This window comes from Dreissena polymorpha, chromosome 4, assembly GCF_020536995.1.
Source record: "Dreissena polymorpha isolate Duluth1 chromosome 4, UMN_Dpol_1.0, whole genome shotgun sequence".
Lineage (NCBI taxonomy): Eukaryota > Metazoa > Mollusca > Bivalvia > Myida > Dreissenidae > Dreissena > Dreissena polymorpha.
Genome location: NC_068358.1, coordinates 16,116,050 through 16,140,824, shown reverse-complemented (window position 1 = coordinate 16,140,824; position 24,775 = coordinate 16,116,050). Strand labels below are relative to the sequence as shown.

The 24,775-nt window shown below is 33.8% G+C and overlaps 2 protein-coding genes across 2 annotated transcripts in view; both read right to left on the bottom strand.

The window, feature by feature from the left end:
• Nucleotides 1–24,775, bottom strand: part of LOC127878249 (serine-rich adhesin for platelets-like) — a 229,202-nt gene that overhangs the window by 105,885 nt on the left and 98,542 nt on the right. The window lies entirely within an intron of this gene.
• On the bottom strand, nt 3,783–23,994 carry LOC127878248 (uncharacterized). The gene is made up of 4 exons (XM_052424768.1): nt 23,869–23,994; nt 23,151–23,361; nt 4,364–5,002; nt 3,783–4,003 (listed from the first exon to the last, which is right to left on the bottom strand). The coding sequence occupies exons 1-4, from the start codon at nt 23,992–23,994 to the stop codon at nt 3,783–3,785; spliced, it is 1,197 nt and encodes a 398-aa protein (XP_052280728.1).

Sequence of the window (24,775 nt, the reverse complement as noted above, 5' to 3'; positions counted from 1 at the left end):
TTATTAGTTATATGCACCTTCGAGGATGCAATATGCAAAACCAATCTACAACCAACTATTACAGTTTCAACTGATCCTCCTTGCGACATCATTATGAAACGTTATCTCATGTTCCAGGCCTGAATATTCGACTAGTTAATGGGCCCAGACCAAGCGAGGGGCGTCTCGAGGTTTTCTACAACAACACATGGGGTACAGTGTGTGATGACTACTTCGACAGTTTGGCAGCAAGAGTTGTTTGTCGCATGCTTGGATTCAATGGGTTTGTAATAGTATTATTAAATTGAAATTCGGCATCTTATAATGTTTTTGTCAGCTAAACTAAACATAAATTTATGCATGGTGAGTTATAGTTGTCCTGTGTCATGTGTTGTGTGTCTTCAACAATTTGATTCAAACAAAATATTATTTTTAACCACTTGCAGTTTTAAATAGCTGTTCAAATCGGTCCGGTAGGTCAACGGAGATAAAAAAATAAATATTTAAGTAGAAAAAAATTGTCATTCTGGAACTGCAACGAGCAGAAATTTAATATTTGACATATAACTATGTAGTTCCTTCAAAGTTTGTCGAAATAATCCTGCTGGGATCACATTTTTCCTGATATGTATATAGTGAAAACTTTAAACAAAATCTACTTCATCTCTGAAACGATAAAGCTCGACATTGTTTTATATTAGATAATTGTATCAGCACCAACACTGAAGTTTAATAACGTGAATCACATTTAATAAAAACAATATCTATGGTTTGTATGGTAAGTGTATGAATGCATACACATAAATTATTCATAACATATTATTTAAAAAACACTAAGTAACAATTACAACTGTCTTCGATGAACATCATTTCCCGAAAACAAAAAGTCAGTCCGATAATTTTCTTATCGCCTATTCTCTGTGTATACGTACTATTTTTGAAGAATCATTCGTTGATTTTGTGATAAAAATAAATGATTATATTGATAGTTACTTTTTTATATATTTAATTCTGAATAAAAAAAAACGGAATAATTAATATCATATTGCAGTAAATACCAATCCACATCTTTCTTTTGCACCACGTTAACCAAAAACATAACCAATAACAGGGCCCTATTGTGGAGGCTAACAACGCGTCGGCTGCATTATCCAATCGAATATCTGTGATTCCATTGAACAATAACAGAATGCCGTGGTTAAATATATGTGTCCACTGGTTCATTCCACTAGTAATATCTAAAAGTGCTAGTCCGAAAGACCTGCACTGGTAACTTTGGAACAAGGCTCGCGAAGAATTTTATTTACACATAGACACGCGTGTTACATTTTCTTGAAATTACGTAAAAAAAACTTTAGCATGCCGTGTCGATTAACTTACCTAAATGACTGTTGTTTTTGGTAGAAACTTGATCACAGCAGCAGCCAAGCATGGGACCATTTATGGACAAGGTACCGGTCAAATATTTCTGGATGATGTGCGGTGCGACGGTACCGAGTCGAGTTTATCCTACTGCCAGGCCAACTGGGGCACACACAACTGTGATCATAGCGAAGATGTCGGAGTGGATTGTGGTGAGCATCTTCAATTTTGTTTTGAATATTGTATTTGTGGAGCACAAAAATGATTGCAAACCTGCTGTTCTCATTGAATCTATTAAAACTACTCGTTAGATAGCAATTTTTAGGTTTACCATGAACGTCCTTTTGTTATAGAATATGAATATCATTATTATGCATAAGTGTATAAAGCAAATATTTTGCCCGGAACTTGTTGAAGTAATTTAATTAATTCGATGAACACTGACACAAGTATTCGATTTTACATTTAATATTTTTTAAGGAATTTACGTATTTTAACTCACTGTATTTTCATAATGGACAATTAAGACAGATGCACAATATACATTTTAAAGCAAAGCATATACTTTAAATTAAACCTACAAGTTAATGTTTATGAATGCTGACAAATCATCTTTTTAAATAATAAAACATTTTAAACAAATAAAACAATCACTTTATTGTATATAGCTGAGCTAGGATAAGGTTGTTGATAAGAACAAGTTTGTGATGCTCATACGGGTTAAGTTACTGTTTCTTAAATTGAAATTCTACTTAATATGGTAAAATATATGTTAATTGTATAGTTTTAACTGTGTGTATTACGCAACAACAGACACATTAAATTGTGATAGCAACAAGTTTTGTAAGTAACTGCTCATCTGATAACATTATAATCAACACATTTGAAAATAATATTGTTTGTTTAGTAACACCCAGCATCCAGTTAATGATTTGAAATTCTTAAATCAAGGGTACATTTTAAGTGTTGAGTCACTGACTTTCTTCTAAAATTTATCTAGGCAGTGTAGATTATGCCACATACACAACAATGCTCAGAATCCACCATTTGCCTCTTTTCCTATACATTCGACCACCTAAGGATTGAATCTCGCGCTTGCGCGTTGTAAGGAAATATGATGAACTTAAACTGTGCTCAATTCATAGCCTGACATTCATTTGATTGTATTTCAACACAAAAGTTTAAAACAATCGATGCATAAATATTGTTTTACTTGCCTTTTGACCTTAACAACCGGATGTCAAAAGCAGCTGGAGTTTCCTATACATTCGTTGCTTTTCATTGGCTCCTTTATTTGCGCACTGTGGTGGGGTTCTCGACGGGGAAATAAGTTGTGATGAAGAAGAACGGAATGCTATTTGATTTTTGTAAAAAAGTTGTAATCAATTTTAATAATCTAACGATAATGCGTAATAAACATGACCAGCAGAAGCTAGCAGATTTCACACTTTCAGTATTGTAACAATCTTCTCATGGATATAGTCTAAGTTTAAAAATAATAACAAAACAATTCGGGTAGTAGTTTTCACACCACACACCCAGTAAATAACTTGGTCAACTTGAAAAAAATACAAACATTTTGAAGAAAACATTTTTAACAGTGGGGGCAGATGAAAGTGTCTCCCCTTCGTAACACGGCCTTCTCATGACAGAAAGAAAGGTGTACCCAGTGACCGCATTTATCGCACTGCCCCCAATTTACAATTTTCAAGTGTGGGCGATCATTCAATCCTTCTGGCGAAAACCTTTCACAGACGCAACAAACTTCTGTGTCTTCAACATCAGACCATTCGTCAGACTCGGACAAGTCCATCGTTTCTTGCTGAAGGCCACTGGTGCTTGGTTTGGGGCTTATGTGAGAGGCCACGGGTGTCGGCTTTTGCTTTTTCGTGCCTGCCGTAGACATGATGGAGCTCGGTGGCAGGTTTTCCTTCTGCGAAGCATAAACCTCCATTTCTTCCAGGAATTGGTCACTGGTGATTTCTTTGCCAGAGGGGTTAGGCTTCTTAATGGAGGGAGGCGACTTTTTCGTCTGGCAGTTGCAGGGGCAGGAACAAGTTGCTTTGACGGTAAGCTTCGTTTCTAGATATGCATCCACCACATGTTTTCCGCTCTGTATGGCCCTGCACTTCAAGACAGGTGTCTCATCTCGAAAGGCCTCGCATATCATGAGTTGAACATCGGAGATGGCCTGCTTGTTCAACGGAACGACGCCAGTTTTCTTGAAGGCCGAAACAATGTTCCATGGGCTCATTGCCTTCAAGTGGGCCTTACATGCAATGCGGGCCATGTCATACCTTGTGACAGCTTTTCCTATATTTTCTTTCATGAAGTTTGCACACTCGCTGTAATAATACCTCTTAAATGGACCAAAGACAGCGACATCAAGAGGTTGCAGCAAGTGGGATGAGTGCGCGGGTAGGCAAAACAGGTGCAAGTTTTTAGACCCTCGCCCATCTGGTCAGTTCTGGTGTCGTATGGGTAGTGTGGCCGTCTAAAAGAAGTAAGATTGGCTGGTTTTCGTCTGTTCTGGCTGCGTACTTAAGGAAATGGTTTTCAAGGCAGTCCTTAAAAACGTCTGTCGTTGACCATCCGGAATCCGACATTGTAGCCCGTGCGCCCGGTGTCGCGCCTTCCATCAGCTCTTCGTTGTATCTCTTACCTGCGGATGACAACGCGCCGTAGTTTTTTAATTCATATATAATAGCGTTGTTAGATGGTGTTATAAAGTTTTCTGTTCAACTACTTATCAAGAACCCAAATTATTTACATACTCCTTTAGAATATTAAAATATTGTATACAAATGAAACAATTAATACGAACGTTAGTAAATGAATTACTCGGTGTGTAATTTCAATCGCTTAAAGGCTTTTGTATGTTTACTGTGCATTATTTAATAAAGTGTGCATGCTTTGATCGCAAACATCTGAGGTCGCGGTGGTGTAGTGGATATGGTGTCCGCCTTGCGATCGCGAGCTTGTGGATTCGATCCTTACTAAAATAAATATGTTTAAAGTAAACCTTTAAACACGAAATATGGGGGTATACAGGCTCCAGCAGCATTAGCAGCAGCAATCACTGTTGTTGTAGCGGAACGTGGTGAGGTCACAGCATGGGCCTTTTCTTTTGTCGGTGCTAAAATATTAGGGGGGCGGTGTTCGGGGCTTATGCCTGTTTCGTCCATGTTGTAAATGAGTTCTGGCCTATCTTGGAGCATGTGCAGAGCTACCGCCTTCTCTATGTTCTCAAAATATGCCCCAATATGTTCGGGAGTGGTGGCTTTTGCCCTGGTTGTCTCGAGGGATGAAGGTTTTAATGAAGACACTCTGTCACCCCATCGCTGCAAGAAGCTGTAGAGCCAGCAGTTGCTGAGCGGCTTATCCGACGGCCGCTTTCCCAACGTGTAGGCAAGTTCGCCGGCTAATCTTTGCATGCTGGTGTTTGAGTAGCCGTAGCCTAGTCTAGCAGAATTTTCAGCATGCTCAACTAACCCCAACTCTTCCTCCGATGAGAACATCGTCTCCTTTCCATAATTGTCACTGTCAATCCGACCATTGACCCTATCTCGCAGGGTGTTGTATGGAATGCCATATTCTTGGGCAGCCCGACGGATCAATAGTTGTTTATTATTTACCTCAGCCTCTGCTTTGAGTACTTTTTCTGGCAAATAATTCTTGTATTTGGAATGGAATTTCCTTGGGCTCTATTATTAAAAATAAAAAATGATTTCAAATAAGATTGTAAGATGAAATGAATTGACGCTTTCATAGCGCTTAAATTGGATTTTAATTAACTGTGTCGCTGTTAAAGGCAATGCGCAAAATACAAATACCCCCTGTGCGGCCCCAAATACGTCATCAGCTTTTGCATCAACTTTTTCACGTGACTTACAAAACAAGTCGACACAAATGTGGGTCAAACTATGTAAACATTGGAGTTTAAAGCATACTATAGCTTGAAATATTGATTTGATGGTAAGATTTACATGTAGGATGTGGTTTAAATAACAGTACACACCGTTTTAGTGAGCATTTTTCAGTTTTCACACGAGCAACAAAGTTTCTGTCTAATTAAGAATTCGGTCACGCGCGTTGCTCGGATGATATGCAAATTAACACGAATAAAAAAATAACGAATGTATAGGAATGGTCGAATGTATAGGAAAGAAGGCTAATGCTCTCATCAGTTATATTTTCCAAGCGATTTCACTTCTGACATTATTGAAATGCGTCTTCAACAATTTCAGACTTAAATATTCGGCTGGTTAATGGATCCAGGCCTAGCGTGGGTCGTCTCGAAGTCTTCTACAACAACACATGGGGTAGAGTCTGTGATGACAACTTCACCAGTTCAGAGGCAATAGTTGTTTGTCGCATGCTGGGATTCACCGGGTTTGTTACATGATTATTGTGTTCTATCCAGCATCTGATGATTTTACTTTACCTCACATTAAACCAACGTGTATAGGGTGATCAATTGTGGTAGGTGGTTTCTGGCATTTGCGTTGCTAATGTTGAAGGTCACACGTTTTAAAACAGAGTTCAAATTTTAAACACGAAGACCAATTGATTATGTATTTTTTATATTACACTGTAAAGAGGGCCTTATTCAGTACTTTCATATAATGCACATTGGGTTAAACCTTTATCCCTCCCTAGGGAAAACTAATGTTCCTTATATGAGTGAAGTGAAAAAATTAAAAGATCTTCTTCCACTAAACTCTTAAGTTCAGAGGTGTATTTTTTTAATATAACATAACATTGTGACCACCGATCAAATTTCGTCAAATGTCTAAATTTTGGAGTTTTAATTTGCTTTGCCTTCGGGTAATTTGTGTATCTTTTAGTTGTGTAGTGTGCATCCCAAAAAATCTTTTTCTGAAACCGCAAGGAACGAAAGTTTGATAAAAAAATTAACATCGTAGAGTGATTCTCTATCAAGTGCGTTCAAATAATGCCATAGGGTCAAAATTAGCTCTCCCAAGGAGTAACGTGTAACTGTGTTATGTAAAGCCTGAACACTCTAAATGACAAATCTTATTCTCTTAAACCCCAATTCCCAGTGGTTTCATGGTGTATGGTATAGCCGTTTTGTTGTAACAAGTGTCTTCAATTATGTTGTTCTCTTAGTCGAAACAATACGCTCGTTTGAAATCACACTGTCCAGAGGCTTGTTATTGTTTCAACATCGTAAAGATTCATAACCTAAGTTTATTTTACACATGTCACTGGGGTCAACATGATCCACCCTATAGATAACGTTTCCGACTTAAATGTAAATAGTTAAACCCGTAAAAATTGTCTAATCTGAAAATGTTTGGTCCAGAGGTTTGGCTTTTAACAAGTTTGTTCAAATCATGATCAATAGGTAAAAACGGTCCCAATAAGTTTGGTATTATTTGTATGATATGACGATATTCCCCCAAATTGATTAAAAGCATGCCTATGTTGTCAGAAATGATCCGCCCTGTAGTCTACAATCCATTGCGAGAAAATATATGGAGCTATGTCCTCAGAGAGTATACGTATGCGACCATGCTTTATATTTATATATTATATATATTTGATCTGCAAATGACGAATACCACTTTTGTAATGCTTCGTTCCTTTGCAATTATTTCAACGATAAAATAATAATAAAATAATTGCATGTTTCATATCTCAACATTAAAATGTTACTATATCTTTCAAAGTTAAAGGAATTACATAACCAAACATATTTCAAAATGAAGCGTATGCATTTTAATTCCACACATATGAATACGCGTAGAGTAAATTAGATTCATATATATATATATATATATATATATATATATATATATATATATATATATATATATATATATATATATATATATATATATAGCTTCATATTGTTGTGCGATAAACATGATGCACAAACCGTTTATTTCATAACTTGAAAAAAGTTACCACAATTACAGCTTTAAACTTAAAAGAGCGCAAAAAGTATCTTCTGTAAAAAATAAAGTTTTGTGTTATGCATTTATGCCCATACATGATTAAAGGTCTCCGTATTAAAATAAAAAGTCATTCTAGTGCTTACAGCCTCTTAGACTGGAATATGAAAGCACGCACCTTTACGGAGATATGAAGACATGCAACCACAAAGCACAAAAAACCTATTGCGGAATAAAACAAAAAAACAACAACAAAGAAACTCCAGCATCAGATATAGATCATCCCTTGAATCAGACTTTGAGGTCTTTTATCATATGCAAGTACTTAAAACTGAGGTCACCGCTTAGGAAAAATGCATTTGTTTCAATTTATTGACAATATATCTAATGGTCAGTGGTAAGGCTTTAACCGTATCAACAGGATTGTATAATTCTAAGCCACAATAAAAGGAAAAAAAAACACACATCGTCCACCGCATAAGAAAGACCGGATATAAACAGATGAAACTTTTCAGTACTATATATGAGCTTAAGCGTACTGAAATTAAATTTTGATCGAATGATATAATTTCGATTTTATGGTCCAGTTATTGAATTATTAAAAAATGTATTGAACAAACAATGAATTCGGAGACCCAAACTTTGTATGTTGTGTAGCATTTTGTAAGTAGAAAACAGTTGAATTGGTTGACAACAACGTTTAAAGTTCTCTTCTAAATCGTTTACAAATCCGACGCGTAGTGTCCATATAAACAAAACTAGTGCCGTCACTTTTTTGTTCTAAGGAGTTTTTAAAAAAAAATATGAAAAAGGTCCTAGTTTTTTTTTGGTTTTTAACAACTTTCTTTTCATTCAAAGTTTTCCATAACAATTAAAGTAGATTAACTAAACGTTAAAAAGTAGGCTTTATTATTTCTGCAACTTCACATACTGTGCAAATTACAAAAAATAAAGTTTGTTTTGATTCAAGAAGTACACAAATTTTGTTAAATGCAACTTACTGACATATCATTGCTGGAAAAATAATCGAAGTTGGTAACGCTTGGGTTTTGTCATAGTTTCACAATCCTTGGTTTAGTTATTTTAACGCAGTTATTTAGTAAATTGTTTATTTAGTAAACAAGCGTATAATTATTCTGTTCAGCTTTATATAATTGGTTCTTTTTTGTATTTCAAATAAAAACGTGGGCGAAACTTAAAAAAAATAATTGTGTTACGAAGTTCCATTTTTAATGTACACAAACTTCAAAATAACACGCGTTAAAAAGTATGATTGACATGGTGGTATCCGTTTGAACACCCACCTATCATATATGGGACCAGAAGTCAATTTATGTTATGCATTTTGTCAATCCTTATACAACAATCTAATGATTTGTGACAACACAATACAAAGTATAAGGATATAAATCAATCCATAAAATGTCGTAAATAATGTCAGTAACATATTTATACAGTTGTGTTTATTTACACACAAGAATACCATTCGGTTGTTTGCCGCATGCTGGGATTCACCGGGTCTGTTAACATTATTTTGTTAATTGAAATCGAAAAAACTTAGTAGCATGTGTTAAAGTTTAGCTCACCAAAGCGCGCATTGTTCCAGGCTGAGTAATTATGGTGGGTGGTTCCCCAGCATACTAGGTCTTGTGTCGTGTGTTGTGTGTCGGAAACAATGTGTTTAAACCAATAAATATTTGCTAACCGCTTGCAGTCTTTTAGAGATTTTCAAATAGTTCCGGGAAGGCAACATTGCTCAAAATATGTTTTAAAGGCAGAAACATTGCACATCTGAAACCGCAAGGTCTAAAAATGTAATCGTGTATAGAGTCATCTACAAAGTTGTGTTAAACATCCTTTCGCGATTAAGGTTTTCCTGATATGCATATAGTGAACACTTTGAAAATATACACATTTGAAAGTTTTTATATGTATTATGAAATATGACGCTGCCAAAAAGGTTTATATCATGCCTCTAGGATCAACATGGGCCGCACCATGGTGTTCGATAAGTGTCGTTATATGCTTAAATGGAATATGCCCACACATTAAGTATTTGTTATTCAACATAATAGGAATGTCATCTACCAACTTTGTTCAAAGGAATCGTCTTGGAACAAAATGCATCCCACCTAGAAGGAACTTCATTCCCTTTTTTAAAATTATTCTCGTCATTATAAAAGTATGAGTCTTGATGTTTGTTATTTGTTAATGACAGTAAACGTGTTTACGTTTAAATAAAATATGCTTCTGAATCACAACTTGCAGTACAATAGTAGTCAAATATTTTTATAGAGAATTCAATTAGAAAATTTACTGTTTACAACTGCTGTCAAACAACAACTCTGAGAGGTCTGAAACATCATAATGAGGTTTTTTCCGAATGTATGTAATGGTATGTAAATGAGCATGCCCTGGGGTAATAAGCTTTCTTAATTACAAGTATAACTATCACATACACATGTTTATGTTAATTAAGGTGAGCGAATAGGGCTACATAATAACAGGTTAATGTTGTTTGCTATTGTGTCATTATTCAACCACTTGTTCATATCACTGCCTAACCCACCCAATACCATGTTAAATTCAATAAAATTTTCTATTCTGACTTTTATTTTGGATCGGCAGAGTAAAATAAAGTTTTCAACAATAATAAAGGAGTATAGTGAAGGAGGTTTAAAAATGATAAATTCGGATGCATTTATTCTTGCATTAAAACTTACCTGGTTGCATAAAATTTAATCTTTAAGAGGAAATTGGATATATATATATATATCAAAACTGTACTTTGATACTTATAAACTTTTTAATTGCAGTAATCATTATGCTTTAAATATATCTAACAGAATTTAAACCCTTTTTGGGTAGATGTTTTTAAAAGCTTCTCACTTTATTGTAGTAAAATAGATGTTAAAGCAGAAGAATTGTTGAAATATCCACTTTTTTATAATCCAGATCTATTGATAGGAAATAAAAGTTTTTTCTTTAGGTCATGTTGTGACGTTGGAATTCACTGTATAGGTGATATATTAAAAAATGGAACCTTTATTTCTGTTGATGATTTGAGTGAAACATACAATTTGAAAATCAATTTCATAAATTATATAGGGGCAATAAAGGCAATAGAAAAAATTGTTAAAAAATATTGTGTACCCTGTCCCATTCAACACTTGATTAAACCTTTTTTGCCCCCATTATTACAACTAATATTAAAAAAGGAATCCGGCGCTAAAAGAATATACAATATTGAAAATAGGGACAATGAACAACCTTCAGTTAAGGTAAAATGGGGTATAAAACTCAATACCATAATTAATGAAAATGAATGGAATTGTATTTTTGAAACTTCCCTTTTTAATAACAAATGATGTAAAGGTTCTATGGTTCCAATACAGAATACTTCATAGGATTCTTGGAACAAATAGTCTATTGAACAAAATGAAAATAACTTATGATCCATTATGTTTTTGTTGCAAACAAAGTGAGGAAAATTTAGAACATTTATTCTGAAGCATTAATAAATGAGATATTACCAGAACAACTGTTTCCTTTCATGAATAAGAAAACTTTTCTGCTTGGGTATTTAACAAAGGCAGCTAGAGCCCTAAATATTGTTATTTTGTTTATTAAACTATAATTATACAAGTGTAAATGAGTAAATTAATTCCAAACATTAAAGGAGCCAAAAAATACATAAAGTATGAATATGATAATTTAAGAAAAATAGCAATTTCAAAAAATAATTCAGAATCCTTTGACAGTGAATGGGAATTGTTTACTACCATTGTAGAGCAAACTTAGTATTTAAATTTATTGTTTGCTATCGGTGTCTTGTTTACAACATTGTAGAAATACTATGTTTTAATTCAAGGAACCAAGTGGTTATCTTATAGGTAGGACCAATGTGTCATTAATCACAATTACATGTACCTATTTTTGATTGTCTATTCCTTTTATCGTTTGAATATGAAAATTCTATTTGCTTGTTACATTTAATACATATTTGTTTACATTCTGGGAATTTTTGTTTTATTAAAGGTACCTATTATTGCTTTCTATGCAATTTTTTCATCTGTAAATGCATATCCTATCTGCCTATTACAATTTATATTACTTTAGTTATGTATACATACTGGAAAATGTTTTTTTTTTACTTCTGTTCTTATAAAAACTTTTTTCAGTATTTTTCCAACACAAAATTACAGGAAACTGTCTTTTATTTACAGCCTCTCCTCTGTTTGCTCTATGTTTGTAAACTTTAAATGTCAGACCATAATATTTAGAGGAAATGCATATGTTTTGTAAAATTCGATATGTAATCTCCAACAAAGAAATAATGCCTGTGATCTTGTTATCAACATAGTTTTATTTACACTCTTAAGAGAATAATATTACGAGGAAATGCTAATGTTTTGTAAAATATTTCAATTTGTATATTATATTGAAGTTTTTTTTTCTTGTAAGGTAAACATACACTAGAGATTTTATCCACTGTATTTTGATAATAGCTTTGTATGTCACTATCTATATTTATATAGATAACTTACGACTTTAGATGTATTGCAGACATGTCTGTATGTACGTGTTACCAGACATGAAATAAAATGTGTTTGTAAAAGTAACAGGTTATGATTCTAGTAACAAATGATTTGTTAGTATCGTATATATATTTGAATGTGAAAAAAAGCATATACAGACTAACAGAAGAACATTAGTTCACTTACGCTGAGTGTTATTTCTGCTTCTTCGCGTCTTAATGTTACCACATAGAAAAATAAACATAACAACATTTTATAGTGATTAGTACATTGTGTTTCCCTTAATTAGACTATTTTCTAAAATGACTATGTGGTTGCATTATTAAACATTTTTAGAAAATTATGAAAACTTGTTTCTTGCGCATGCGTGAAATAGATGCGTTGTTTTAAAATGTAGAAGACTAATAAAATGAAGCAAGTGGAATAAACAGTGCTATAATGGTGTATTTATTGATCAGCAAACGTTTGTGTGAATGAAATGATAATCCGTATCTACTATGTACATGTTCTGTGATGTGTGAAGGTGGATTTAATAGGATTTGATGAGAAAACGCAAATACAAGCGAGATTTCGTCCCCTGACGAGGTAAAGCCTAAACCAAAACAAAGTCGGGAAAAAACATCGCACATTTGAGTAGGCTAACTCACGTGGTCTGGCGGTTTTCCAGTATTCACCAAGTAACCCGGCCCCACCCAATTGGACATGCGTTTTACATATAAATAGCCAATGCTCGCCTCACTATAAACGGTTTTGGCAATTACCTGCTAATACTCTAAATGCTCATATGAGCATAATTAACAACGGACATTCTTACTTCATGAATAATAGCCAGAACACGATTGACTCTGACTTTTCGAAAACAGACTTGAAAATATTAACAAAAAAACTGGGTCAACTAGATCAAATCACCACTAAAATTTCAAATATCATGGAAATATTAACATGTTTCGACAAAAGAGCGAAGCCATCGAAACAAACAAGATTTTGTTCGCCGATAACTATGAAGTTGTATTAACAACAGCCGAAGATAACTAAACAAACATAAAAAAACATGAAACGTGACCTGAAAACTATGAGCGCCGAAAATTTGAACTTAATACACATAATCAATTCTCTTAAGGAAGGCGTGATGGACCTTAAATGCCGATCAATCAGAGACAGCCTCTAATTTTTCGGAATCACGGAAGTGGTTGACACTGAGCAGCCATCGATCGGTAGGTCTCTCAATGCACCGGATGGCACTCAAGTAATGGTGACGTGCCGCATGCAGCGATGGGACTACCACATCTGATTGTTCTCGAACGGAAGACTGCGGATCAAAAGTCATGCGGTTCTGTTGCGAACAGTTACTGATTTCGGATCCAGAAAGTGGGATTCACATTGACCGGGTACATATAATCGGAAGATACCAAAGGAATAAGGTAAGGCCCAAAGTGGCAAAGTTCAAAGATACCCAGCCAATTATGTGCATCAAGAACGCGCTTAAGTCAATAGATCTGCGTCGATCTCCACAGAACGTGACTGAGCAATACCACGCGGAGGTCCTGGAGCGCCGGATTGCCCTCGTTTGCCACATGATGTAAGCCAGGCGTGATGGGAAGCGAGCCGTCCTTGTCCGGCGACAAACGGGTTATTGATGGTCGACCATTTGTGCCGACCACTACGCAGCCGTCGCATTAGGATTCTGATGAAAAGCATGAACTGAGTATTTGCTCTTGGAATGTTTATGGGCTGAATAATTGTATAATTATGTTAATTTTGTTAACTTTGTTTATCTGTATGATATTGTATTTTGTTGTGAATTTGGGTAAAACCGGATAATCAACTTGATTTAGAAGGCTATGAATGTATAAATATATCAAAGGTATTTCAGTAATAGAAACTGACAATAAAGATTCCCTCTGGATTAAACTAGACACATCGTCTGTTCACACCTTTTTTGATGTTTACAAATGTTGTGTTTACATTCCTCCAAACAACTCTATTTATTTTAATTTTCATAGGGAGGGATTTTTCGAATATTTAGAACGAATTGTTTGTCCCTATTCGTCATTAAGCCTTACTTCAAATATCGGTGACTTTAACGCACGATGCGGTAATAAATCTGATTATTTACAGGCGGATGAACAGTTATTTTTTTATATAATCATACTTTTGATAGCATTGATATTGCGAATTATTTATCTAAGCGTGTTTGCAAAGACACAATCTTGAAATCGTTTGGGAATAATTTGACCGAGTTATGTTTAAATTCCGATCGGCGAATTGTTAACGGGCGTTTTGGATTAGATGCGGGGATAGGGGATTATACATTTGTGACGGCTAATGGTTGTAGTACTATTGACTACGTACTGATGCACCACGAGTTGTTCCCATTCATTAGTAATTTTGTTGTGAATGAATATTTTACATTCTCTCCGCATGCACCTATCGAAATATCTTTCAACTTAAATATTGATAAGGCGTCCAGTAAGGAATAGAAAGTTACAATTAAAACATGTTATTGGTGTTACGACGATGATAAGTCTAACACATATCTAATCAGTATGCACAACAATTTACACGAATATGAACGACTTGTCGATAACATAACTTGCAGTTATTTGAATATTGATGTTGGTATTGATACGTTTGCCAAATTATTGTATGACTTTGCATTTATTGCATATGGTCAAACAAGTACGTACTTTAATTCTAAAACGGAAATACAAGAGCCCATGGTTTAACAACGAGTGTTAGGTTGCGCGATTATTTTACGCTGGTCGCTCGTCTGCTAATCGAGCAGTATTTTTATCATCGAAGACGAAATATTATCAAACAAAAAGAATTTCTAAGCGTACTTTTAACATGCGACAACAAGAACATTTTCTTACATATGCAAAGTCACAACCTCAAAAGCTTTGGAATGATATAGAAAAGATAAATAATCAACGAAATGTTAATGATGTAACTCCGGACACATTTTTTTAAACATTTTAAGAATTTATTTTCAAGCAATAATATGTTTTCTAATGTCGCGGTTGAAGAAGAGTAATCAAACTTATTAGACAGTGCCACTGTTTCCGTGGAATTCATTGACATGGACTTTACAATTGATGAAGTAATGAACGCAATAGGAGATCTAAACATGTGAAAAGAGATGGGTTTGATCAACTTATTCCTGAGATGTTTATTTATTGTGAGCTTATACCTCCAGTTCTTTGTGAATTATTGATTTATATTTACAGTACAAATTAATATCCATATTAATGGTCCTTAGGCGTTATTGTTCCTGTGCCTAAGAAAGGAGATAAGAACGATGTACCACTACCGGGATAACTCTTGTTAGTATAATTTCTACAATATTCTAAATTTTGCTAGACAGAAGAGTTCGGAAATGGCTTGAAAACAATTATTAACTCAGTGATTTTCAATTTGGTCTCGGAAAAGACAAGAGTACAATATATTAAATTGTTTTTGCTTAATACATTGATAAATAGAGTAGTTTATCAAGAAAAGCGGCGGCAGTACTGTGCCTTTTTAGATTTAAAAAAAAGCCTTCGATCGCGTTTATAGGAACGGAATTTTGTACAAACTTTTGCAGTATAATATGCCATCTTAATGTGATAAAATGATTAAATTAAGTTATGGTTGTGTAAAGTAATGCGTTCAGACAAGTAATGGAAGTAGTGTTTCGTGTACACTGTGTAGTAACACACGTATAGAAAATCAGTGTTATCACAAAATTAACACTGCCTATTCTCTTTCTAAATTATTTGATTGTCATGATAATGTAAAACAGTGTGAGCTTTATCTACATTAGTATTTATATTGTTCGTAAACGATATATATATGACTATTTGTATAGTGATTCTACTAAATATGTGCATGTCGACAACATTAAATTATTAATGTTGCTATTTGCTGACGATGCAGTATTATTCTCTTACACAGCAGCAGGACTTCAGCGTCTTTTGGATAGGCTGCATGAATATTGTATATCTTTGAACACCAGCAAGACTGTTGTTTTGGGTTTTAATAAAGGCAATATAATTTAAAATATTGATGTAAAAAATATAATGATATTAAGGTAGTCGATCGACTACTATTACTATTAGCGAGGTAGTGAATAAGTTACTTATCTCGGTGTGACATTGTCCTCGAAGCGCAGGACGCCTAATCTAAACAAGCGTCTAGGGCAATGTTTTCTCAAAATAAACTCTTTTCTTAAATGTCATTTAGTATTGCTGATTAAATACTTCTTTTTGATGCTGTGATTTTGCCAATAATGACATACGGTACCGAGATTCGGGGATTCCATCCAAGCCCCGACATAGAGAAAGTCCATTTAAAATTTCCAAAACAGACACTTTCTATATGGCCACAAACTACGTCCGCGGAAGTGTATGGTGAGCTGGGTCGTTTTCCTTTAGAGTGTGTAAAACAGATGCGTATCATATAATTTTTGTTCAAAATGAAGAAGAATCCAGATTCATTACTTAATAAATTGTTGATAGAATAAGATAACGTTAGTTCTCATATTTCTAACTGGGTTGATATACTAAAGATATTTCTTCAGGAATTAGGACCATGCACATTTGATATATACCATACTTTTCATTATCATGTTGTTTAAGCATTTATTTATAACCTTATTACGTGTCTTATGTAGGTTGTTTGGCTATGTACTTATGTATTTGTCAATATAATTGACTTAACTTGACTTGTTAACACTGATATCCGTAAACACATTGTTTATATACTTACTTCATTTTTAACATGAAAACAAAATACCCTCACACATACTTTATTCATATCTTAATTACTCATTATGTCGTGCATGTATGAATGTCTGATAGTATGTATTTGTTATCACGATGAGCTATAATATGCTTAGGCGAATGATTTTTTCTAATGTTCTGACTGAATATATATATTATAAACACCTTACAAAACTTAATATTGATTTTAATGAACGTAATTTTCCAATTAAAAAGCTGTGTAAGTTTGTCTTCTAAACACGCCCCCATCATACTTTTTATATAAACAAACATTTCTTATTCATTGAAACATTTTGGCATACCTGTACAGTTGAATATAAACAAATAAGTTTCTAAGATTCAAATACTTTGTCATTTTCCAAATCATCGCAACAATTTACTTACTTTTCACAATTTAAAAAATACTCAGTAAATACATTTAATATTCTAAAAACTACCTTATTAAGTATATTTACATACATTTGCAAATGCCTTCAAGTGCAATACAAATCAAAAACAAATTCCACATTTTCTCATATTTCATGTATTTATATTAACATATACATGCAAATGCCTACAAGCCATAATAAACCCCTCACATATCAATATAAAATTAACCAAGTTCACATTTTCCAATACCTCGCAAATTTGCCAACTTAAAAAAAAAAATAATTGTATAATAATGGACTCTTAACACTACCATACTATGTAAATGTACGTACATTTGCACATGCCTTCAAATGCTTTATTGAAGTTTTTAAATGCATCAAAAGATTGACATGTCACACATTTTCAAAATTCTTCGTAAAATTTACAAACTATTATCAATATTGACAAGTTTGACATTTTCAAATACTTTGCAAATAGAGTTGGCTAGGCTATTTGTGTGCAATGCTGTTCAATGAAGTTATTTTCCAAACTGCCATAGTCCATCAATGCCGACCTCATGCTTTACCTTATCCTCAAGGACTTTACTTTGAACTCTGAAAAATAATAAAATAATACTTGCACAATATGCAATACCATGTTTTATGGCAAAAGCCAATTTTGACTCATATAAAAAGATATTAAAAACTATTGTAATTTATGAATTAGGCTTAATATCACAAAATGGTCACATTATTGTAAGCCCTTGCCCTGCAGTTTTTAAATAGTTTCGTGATCATTTTGTATGTTATTTACCAGTTGTTGTTTTTTTGCTAACACACAGATGGCCAGATCAATGCAATTTTTGACACATACTTGTTCCACTGTTTTAAGTAATATATTAATGTTGTAACATAAACAATTAATGTTAAATATAGAAACACACAAAAGCTAATTAAACGTCATTGACGATCTATCATTTTCATTTCAATACTTTTGTTTAAATTAAACAAATTTATTGTTTATTTAGAAAATCATCAAAAACATTTAGTTTAATGGTTACATACTGTCCATTATGTCCATGTCATGTAAATGTACATGTGAGGTAGATTCATGCTAATTCTTTACGTAATATGCAGTATAAGAGACCTGACAATTGTTATAAAATTGAAGGCTGTGTATAATGGTTACATTTTTGTTAACAAGTATGCCTAGTTGTATTTCATTAGGAAGGAAGAAAGGACAGACTGACACTAAATGCTCCATCGAAAATTTTCGGGAAGCATAAAAAGGCATTCACCTTTTAACTTGTTTAGTCAACATATTGAGCTATACTGACCATAATTGCAATAATACTTGGGTTATTGCAAATTGAATCAGCTTCAGGTTTTCTATTTCATCTTGCATAGAATGTTCCATGGCAGGACAGCATCATTACATCCAACATTATCCGAAGCATCATCATTTAGATTGAAATCAGCTGGGATTTCCTAAAATAAATGTAAATAATACATCATAAATGATAAGATATTATAAACAAAGAACAGTGACCATAATATCATTTCAATTTAATAAAGCTAAAAGGTATTATTAAGACAATCATTTCAGAAATACTGCTATCCATCACAGTAATGGTTGTATTGGCATTTAAGAAAAGTTAAACGATCTTCGTTATTTGCTTAAATCATCGAGTTTTAAGCAATTAATATTTGAATACTCACTGAAAGCAAGTCATTTGTATGGACAATAATGAATACAATAACCTGAGGATTATTCATGACCCAGTGGTTTTAATGAGATAAGTGATACGTACAATGTTGACAATTAATAATAGTTCTTATTAATATGAAGTATACAAAATGCAGATTTGTAATGCAAACAAAACTGACTTTTTATCCCTGAGAATGTTGGTATTAATACGAACAATGATGACAGTTTATAATAGTGCGTATTAATACGAAGTATCCAAAATGTTGATGTTTAATGCAAACAAAATGACATGCTGTTCGTGAAAATGCTCGATTAATGCAAGTATCAAATATCTCTTGTTTTCAATGCAAAAAACTGACTTTTTGTCCCTGAAATTGTTTGTATTATTATTAACCATGGTGAGATTTATAATAGTTCGTATAAATACGAAGTATCACACAAGTTGATTTTTAATGCAAAAAAACTGACTTTCTCTCTCTAAAAATGCTCACAATTTTAACAACAATTTTACCTTAGGATGTTTAATGTGACTTTTGTCATAAAACTTGCTTAATTTATATGCAATAAAATCGAGCAAAAAACACCTGTTTTACTTCATTTTGCAACGAAATAAGGGAATATTAAAAAATATTACCTCATAGAAATCCGCGGTAATTGTGATTTCATCGATCAGTCTATTAATCAATGACTGAATTGACTTATCACTCGCACATGCTTTTAGAGATAAACAAAACCACTTGGTTGCATTACCAAATCGATTATCTGTAAAAACGTGATAACACAAACGGAAGTTGTGGCCATCATTTTGTGTCTACTAGTTCATTGTGTGTCAAAAATCTCAATAAGCGAAAGGTTGCGTTTACTTGAATTTTAAATTTCTGTATCACGATTGCTAAGGGTTGCAGTTCCATATACGTCGGCTGGTAGCATTTTCTTGAAATAAGTTATATGTAAAACATTAAGCTTGCTTAGCCCATTTGTTTCCCTATCACTGCTCACTTTTAAGGAGAGCGTTCGCACGAGCAGCCTTTGGGCAAGGTAAGGGTCAAATATGGCTGGATGAAGTGAGGTGCAACGGTACCGAGTCAGGTTTGTCTTACTGCCGCGCCGAAGAATGGGGCACGAACGACTGTGATCATAGCGAAGATGTCGGAGTTGTATGCAGTCAGTATCTCCAATACACTGTTATTATATTTTAGTTAACAAGAACAAAATTAATATGTCAACGTGTATATATAATTAAATCAATGGCACGACTCATTAGATTGAATGTTTCATTTAATTTATGAACTGCGTGCGTTATTAGTATATGATTAGACATTCTGCACTAGTGTATGGAGTTAAAATTGTGCCGATAAATAGTGTATATAAATATAATTAATTTAATGCAAAATGACACAAACAATAGTTTTGACATTGAATACGTTTAAATCTGTCATCTTTCTTTTACATGTTTTCATAATGGGTCTTTTTCACATATTATCAATATACAGTAACAGTATCATAAAATTCATCTACCATGGAATTTCATTTTTTGGGAAAATTTGAGAACCAAACAAAAAACTCATAAGAACAATTTTCAACAAATAGAACTGGCTTCTAATATTTGTACAATTTTATGTGTGTGAGTTTTGTCACGTGAATCATGGTGTCTTGAATAGATCAAAATAAGCTGGGTACTTATAATATTCAATATCTAAGATATAGAAAATACTATGTTAGTGTGATTGTGTACTTAAATTTATCCCACGAGTGAAGAAATGTTTACATGGCGAGGCTTGCCGAGCCTTGTAAGCCTTTCTGAGACGAGTGGGATAAATTTAAGTACACAATCACGCTTACATAGTTTTCTATTTATCTTACAAAATAATTTTAAAAAATGTTACGAATCTATACGAAACGATAATGTAACAAAAATCGAGGATTGTACCTTTTAGATTTTAACATATTTTAACAAGCGTATTTATATACAAACATGTCGATCTTCATGCGCATGAAAGCGAAATAATTCCAAAGTTAAACGTACGATTGCTGAAAAATAACGGGATTAAACATCATATACGTCGGTTCAAATTTATTCAATTTATTGCAATACACATTTTTATTATTAAATATAAAATATTCAATTTCTATTTATAATATCAAATTAAAAACGACGCTAACAAAGACACGCTTGTTTTATTCATACAAAGTTATTTGACCGACGATTTTGAATTAACGTGAAACTTGTAAGTTTTAAAGTCTATTTTGTGGTACAAACACCATACATGTCACTCAGGTTTCCGATAGTTTCAAATGTTTGTTTACAGCATGCCCACTAGGGAGTAACATTGTTAACTGTTCCTTGCAATGTCATTGTCGAGAGGGTACATGCGACGGTGTTACTGGTGCATGTGGAAATAGTGGCTGTAAAGACGGATGGACAGGAATAGCGTGTAATGAAAGTAAGTTTTCAATTGCTATAAAATAAAAACCAAAGAAACGAGCATAACACAATGTCTTATATGTGTTAATATCATTAGGTAGCGTCATCATATAACACTCTAGAAAACTGGCGACATGTTTACTTCTTTAGATTCTTACATTTGGAAAGATATACAAGAACACATATATTTTGTACAGTGATTTCGGTATTGATTTGGATTGAAGCGGATACAAGGAAATCTCATGTGGTTATTGTCATCATGTGTTTGCAGAGAACACACCGTATACTTACCAAACACGCTTGCTTAATTAAGTCAATGCAATTAAAACAACGATTTAAACATGACGCAAAACTGGACACTTTTGAAGTCCTTTTTATTGTGAAAAGACATACATTGAACAAAAGGTACACACACGTTTCGGAGCATTTGTTTCGTGATATATAAATATGCAAACGGGTCGTTCACATATGCATAAGAATATGTGTTAAATGGCAATGCCATCTATGCACATTTTGGGGTAGCAGCTCCTCTATATGATGATTCGACTATCTAATATGATTCCTCCTGGACGATTGATGCCGCAATAATCAATGTACATATTGATGGACGTAGCTGCACCGCATTTACATCACCGTACATGTACGTAACCGATTAAATAAAGTAATATACGGTAATCTTGGACGCCCGGTTATTTGCGCACTTTAAAGTTTGGCATGTTAGTAAAATTCGTCTTATTTTCTATATTTACTGTTGTTATTCATGTTATCGACCAATTGTATTATTATATTTAAGTATTAACTACATCGTTCTTCAGCAATAATTACTATTTGCAATCGGAATTTAAACGAATTATTTACTTCCTCAAAATTTGTAAAATAATACCATATATTCGATATTAATTTTATTATTTCCTGACACAGTTGTTATTAGCTAATCGAATTGAACTGAGTTATTAACAGAGAACGTGTGCTTTGACTTTTTAGCATAAAATCCAAGTAATTTTGTGGGATAAATTTAAGTACACAATCACGCTTACATAGTTTTCTATTTATCTTACAAAATAATTTTAAAAAATGTTACGAATCTATACGAAACGATAATGTAACAAACATCAAGGATTGTACCTTTAAGATTTTACATATTTTAACAAGCGTATTTATATACAAACATGTCGATCTACTTGCGCATGAAAGCGAAATAATTCCAAAGTTAAACGAACGATTGCTTAAAAATAAAGGGATTAAACATCACATAATAATACGTCGTTTCAACTTTATTCAATTTATTGCAATACACATTTTTATTATTAAATATAAAGTATTAAATGAGAATTAACAAATAATGTTCCGTCAAAAAAGGTGAAGGTCGCCATTTGCAATCATGCATGATTCATGTACTGCACATGTTCCAGTGTTACTACACAACGAATGGAACTGGAACACACACACAAAACAAATATCACGCGAATTACACAGATCGTTAGATTTACTTGATGTAGAATTTGAAATTGTTAACATTGAAGACTGCCCCATTCAACTGAGAGTGTGTCTGAAGAAGATTCATCGAAGATGAGACGGGCACGTGATTCTGTTTCGAGTGGCGGGGAAAGAATAAACATCAATGTTCGGAATATTTACGGGCCTGGGTTCGGATGTTGGTTCCTTCAAAGCGCTAGACCTAAGAGACACCTAAGAGATGGTGCTGCACCGCGAGCATCGTGCTTTTCAATCCTTGATGGTGATGGTGGGAACGTCACTGTTTCAATGACTGGATACCGTCTTTTCCCAGACAGGATGTGTTATCCGGCCATCTGTGTTGATTTAGTAATCGCACTGTAATTCAATACATATTGGATGTTTTTGTGGCCTGTGAAATGCATAATGTCAGTAGGTGCAACGTTTTCGTCCCTGAGCATTTGGACCATTCGCTTGCGAACAGAGTGTTTGTCAGGCGCTGATGACCCAGCCCGCACTGCTCAGCCATCCTTTAGACCATGTGTCCCAGTTTATTGAAGCCGACCCTCTGCATAATAAACCACTGGAAAAGCGGGTCATGTCAAAGCCCGGGTCCTAGGTGCAATGTAGAATGGACTTCTTGGTTGATAATATCCACTGGGCCGCTTAGAGGCAAACAACATGTAGGCTGCGATGGGGCATCTGTCGTCTTGTGTGGCATACAGTCTAGGTGGAACTTTCCTGATGTTTGAAATGTCACCCCCTGACCTTGTTCTGGTCGGGCGCCTATTCAGTTCAAGGAACTCTGTGCCATCTGCTGCCGTTCTCAGGGTAACGTATTCCCAGCTTAAAAGATGAGATTGGAAACCCTGAAAAGTGAGAGATTTAGTTTTTAAGAAATAAAAACAAATATTAGTTGACCGTCGCCTCATTTGGTGCAAAAAAGTACCATGTGACACTGAAATGGCAGATGGTAGATTTTTTAAACCTATGGGGCAAATAATCATTTGAAAAAATCTTGTTAAAGTAATAAACTTCAAAACATTGTGCTCTACCGTGTGCAATAAATGTACTTTGCCGACTTATTTGATGTATGATTTTTTATTATTTGTTCAGAATAATCTCTCAATATTACTTTATTGTCTTTTTATTTCCGGCAATATAGAAAACTCAAAGGAAATAGCTAAACGATTATAAATCACCCAAACCAGAGATTATGCTAATCCGTGGTTCCACGAAGACTAAAGTGGAGTTGTTATACCACATGGTATTCAGAAAGGCACTGGGAGTCTGACAACCGAGAATCTGTTTCTGGTATAAAGCCTCAATCTCGTCGTCAGTCAATGGAGAAGCAGCTTTCGATTTGTTCCCTTTGCCTTGTCTCGTAAATCTCTTGGACCTTGCTGCAAAGGCATCTCCGATTGACTGAACTCGAAGCCAGTGCTCGACATGATCAGATACGGATATTTGTTGTGTTTTAGTTCCCTATCTATGCTTGACATGATGTTCTTAATACTAGAGGGTTCGTAATCTGTTCCTGACTAAGTCTTGCATGAAAGAATGAAATTTGCCACATATTCATCCAAACTATTAACATCAAGTACATGCAGTTCCCTGCTCTCGCCTTTTAATTTCAGGAATCGTTTAAATTTTTCAACATCACTTTTTTCAATGTTGCTTTATTTCCTGGTTCTAAAATACTTGTCTTCAAATACTTCATTTAGTTCAGGAATGGGAATGCTGGCTACTTCATTAGAAGTTACATTTTCAAATGTATCGTCCAGAACCCTTGCATCGAATCCGTACAATTTAATAACATGTTCAAATGATAACGCTCGAACAACTTGATCTGTACATTGCGATTCTATCGTTCCGTTTTCTTCATTTTTTCCGTTCGCTGTTTTGTAGTTTTTAGTGGGTCATCTTCCATGTCGTTTTGCATAATATCATCCCATAAAATGTAAAAAGTTATATAATAAATATTATCAGACATTTTTATTCTTCTGTTAAGAATTACTCTTATTGAATAATTATTTGAAGCAGATGACAGTACTTTAGTGTGTAATAGTGATTTTTTGTTTATTTATTTTATTCTTATGCTTATGATTATTGATAACAATTTAATAAAATAACAACAAAATCTACATTTTTTATTTATTTTTTTTTTGTCAATATAATGCTAATATAATATGATACATGTTAACAAGTTAAATCGTCTACAAGTCTTAACTTAAATCGTCTTCAAGTCTTAAAGTCTTAACTGCATTTGACCTTGAAACAGGC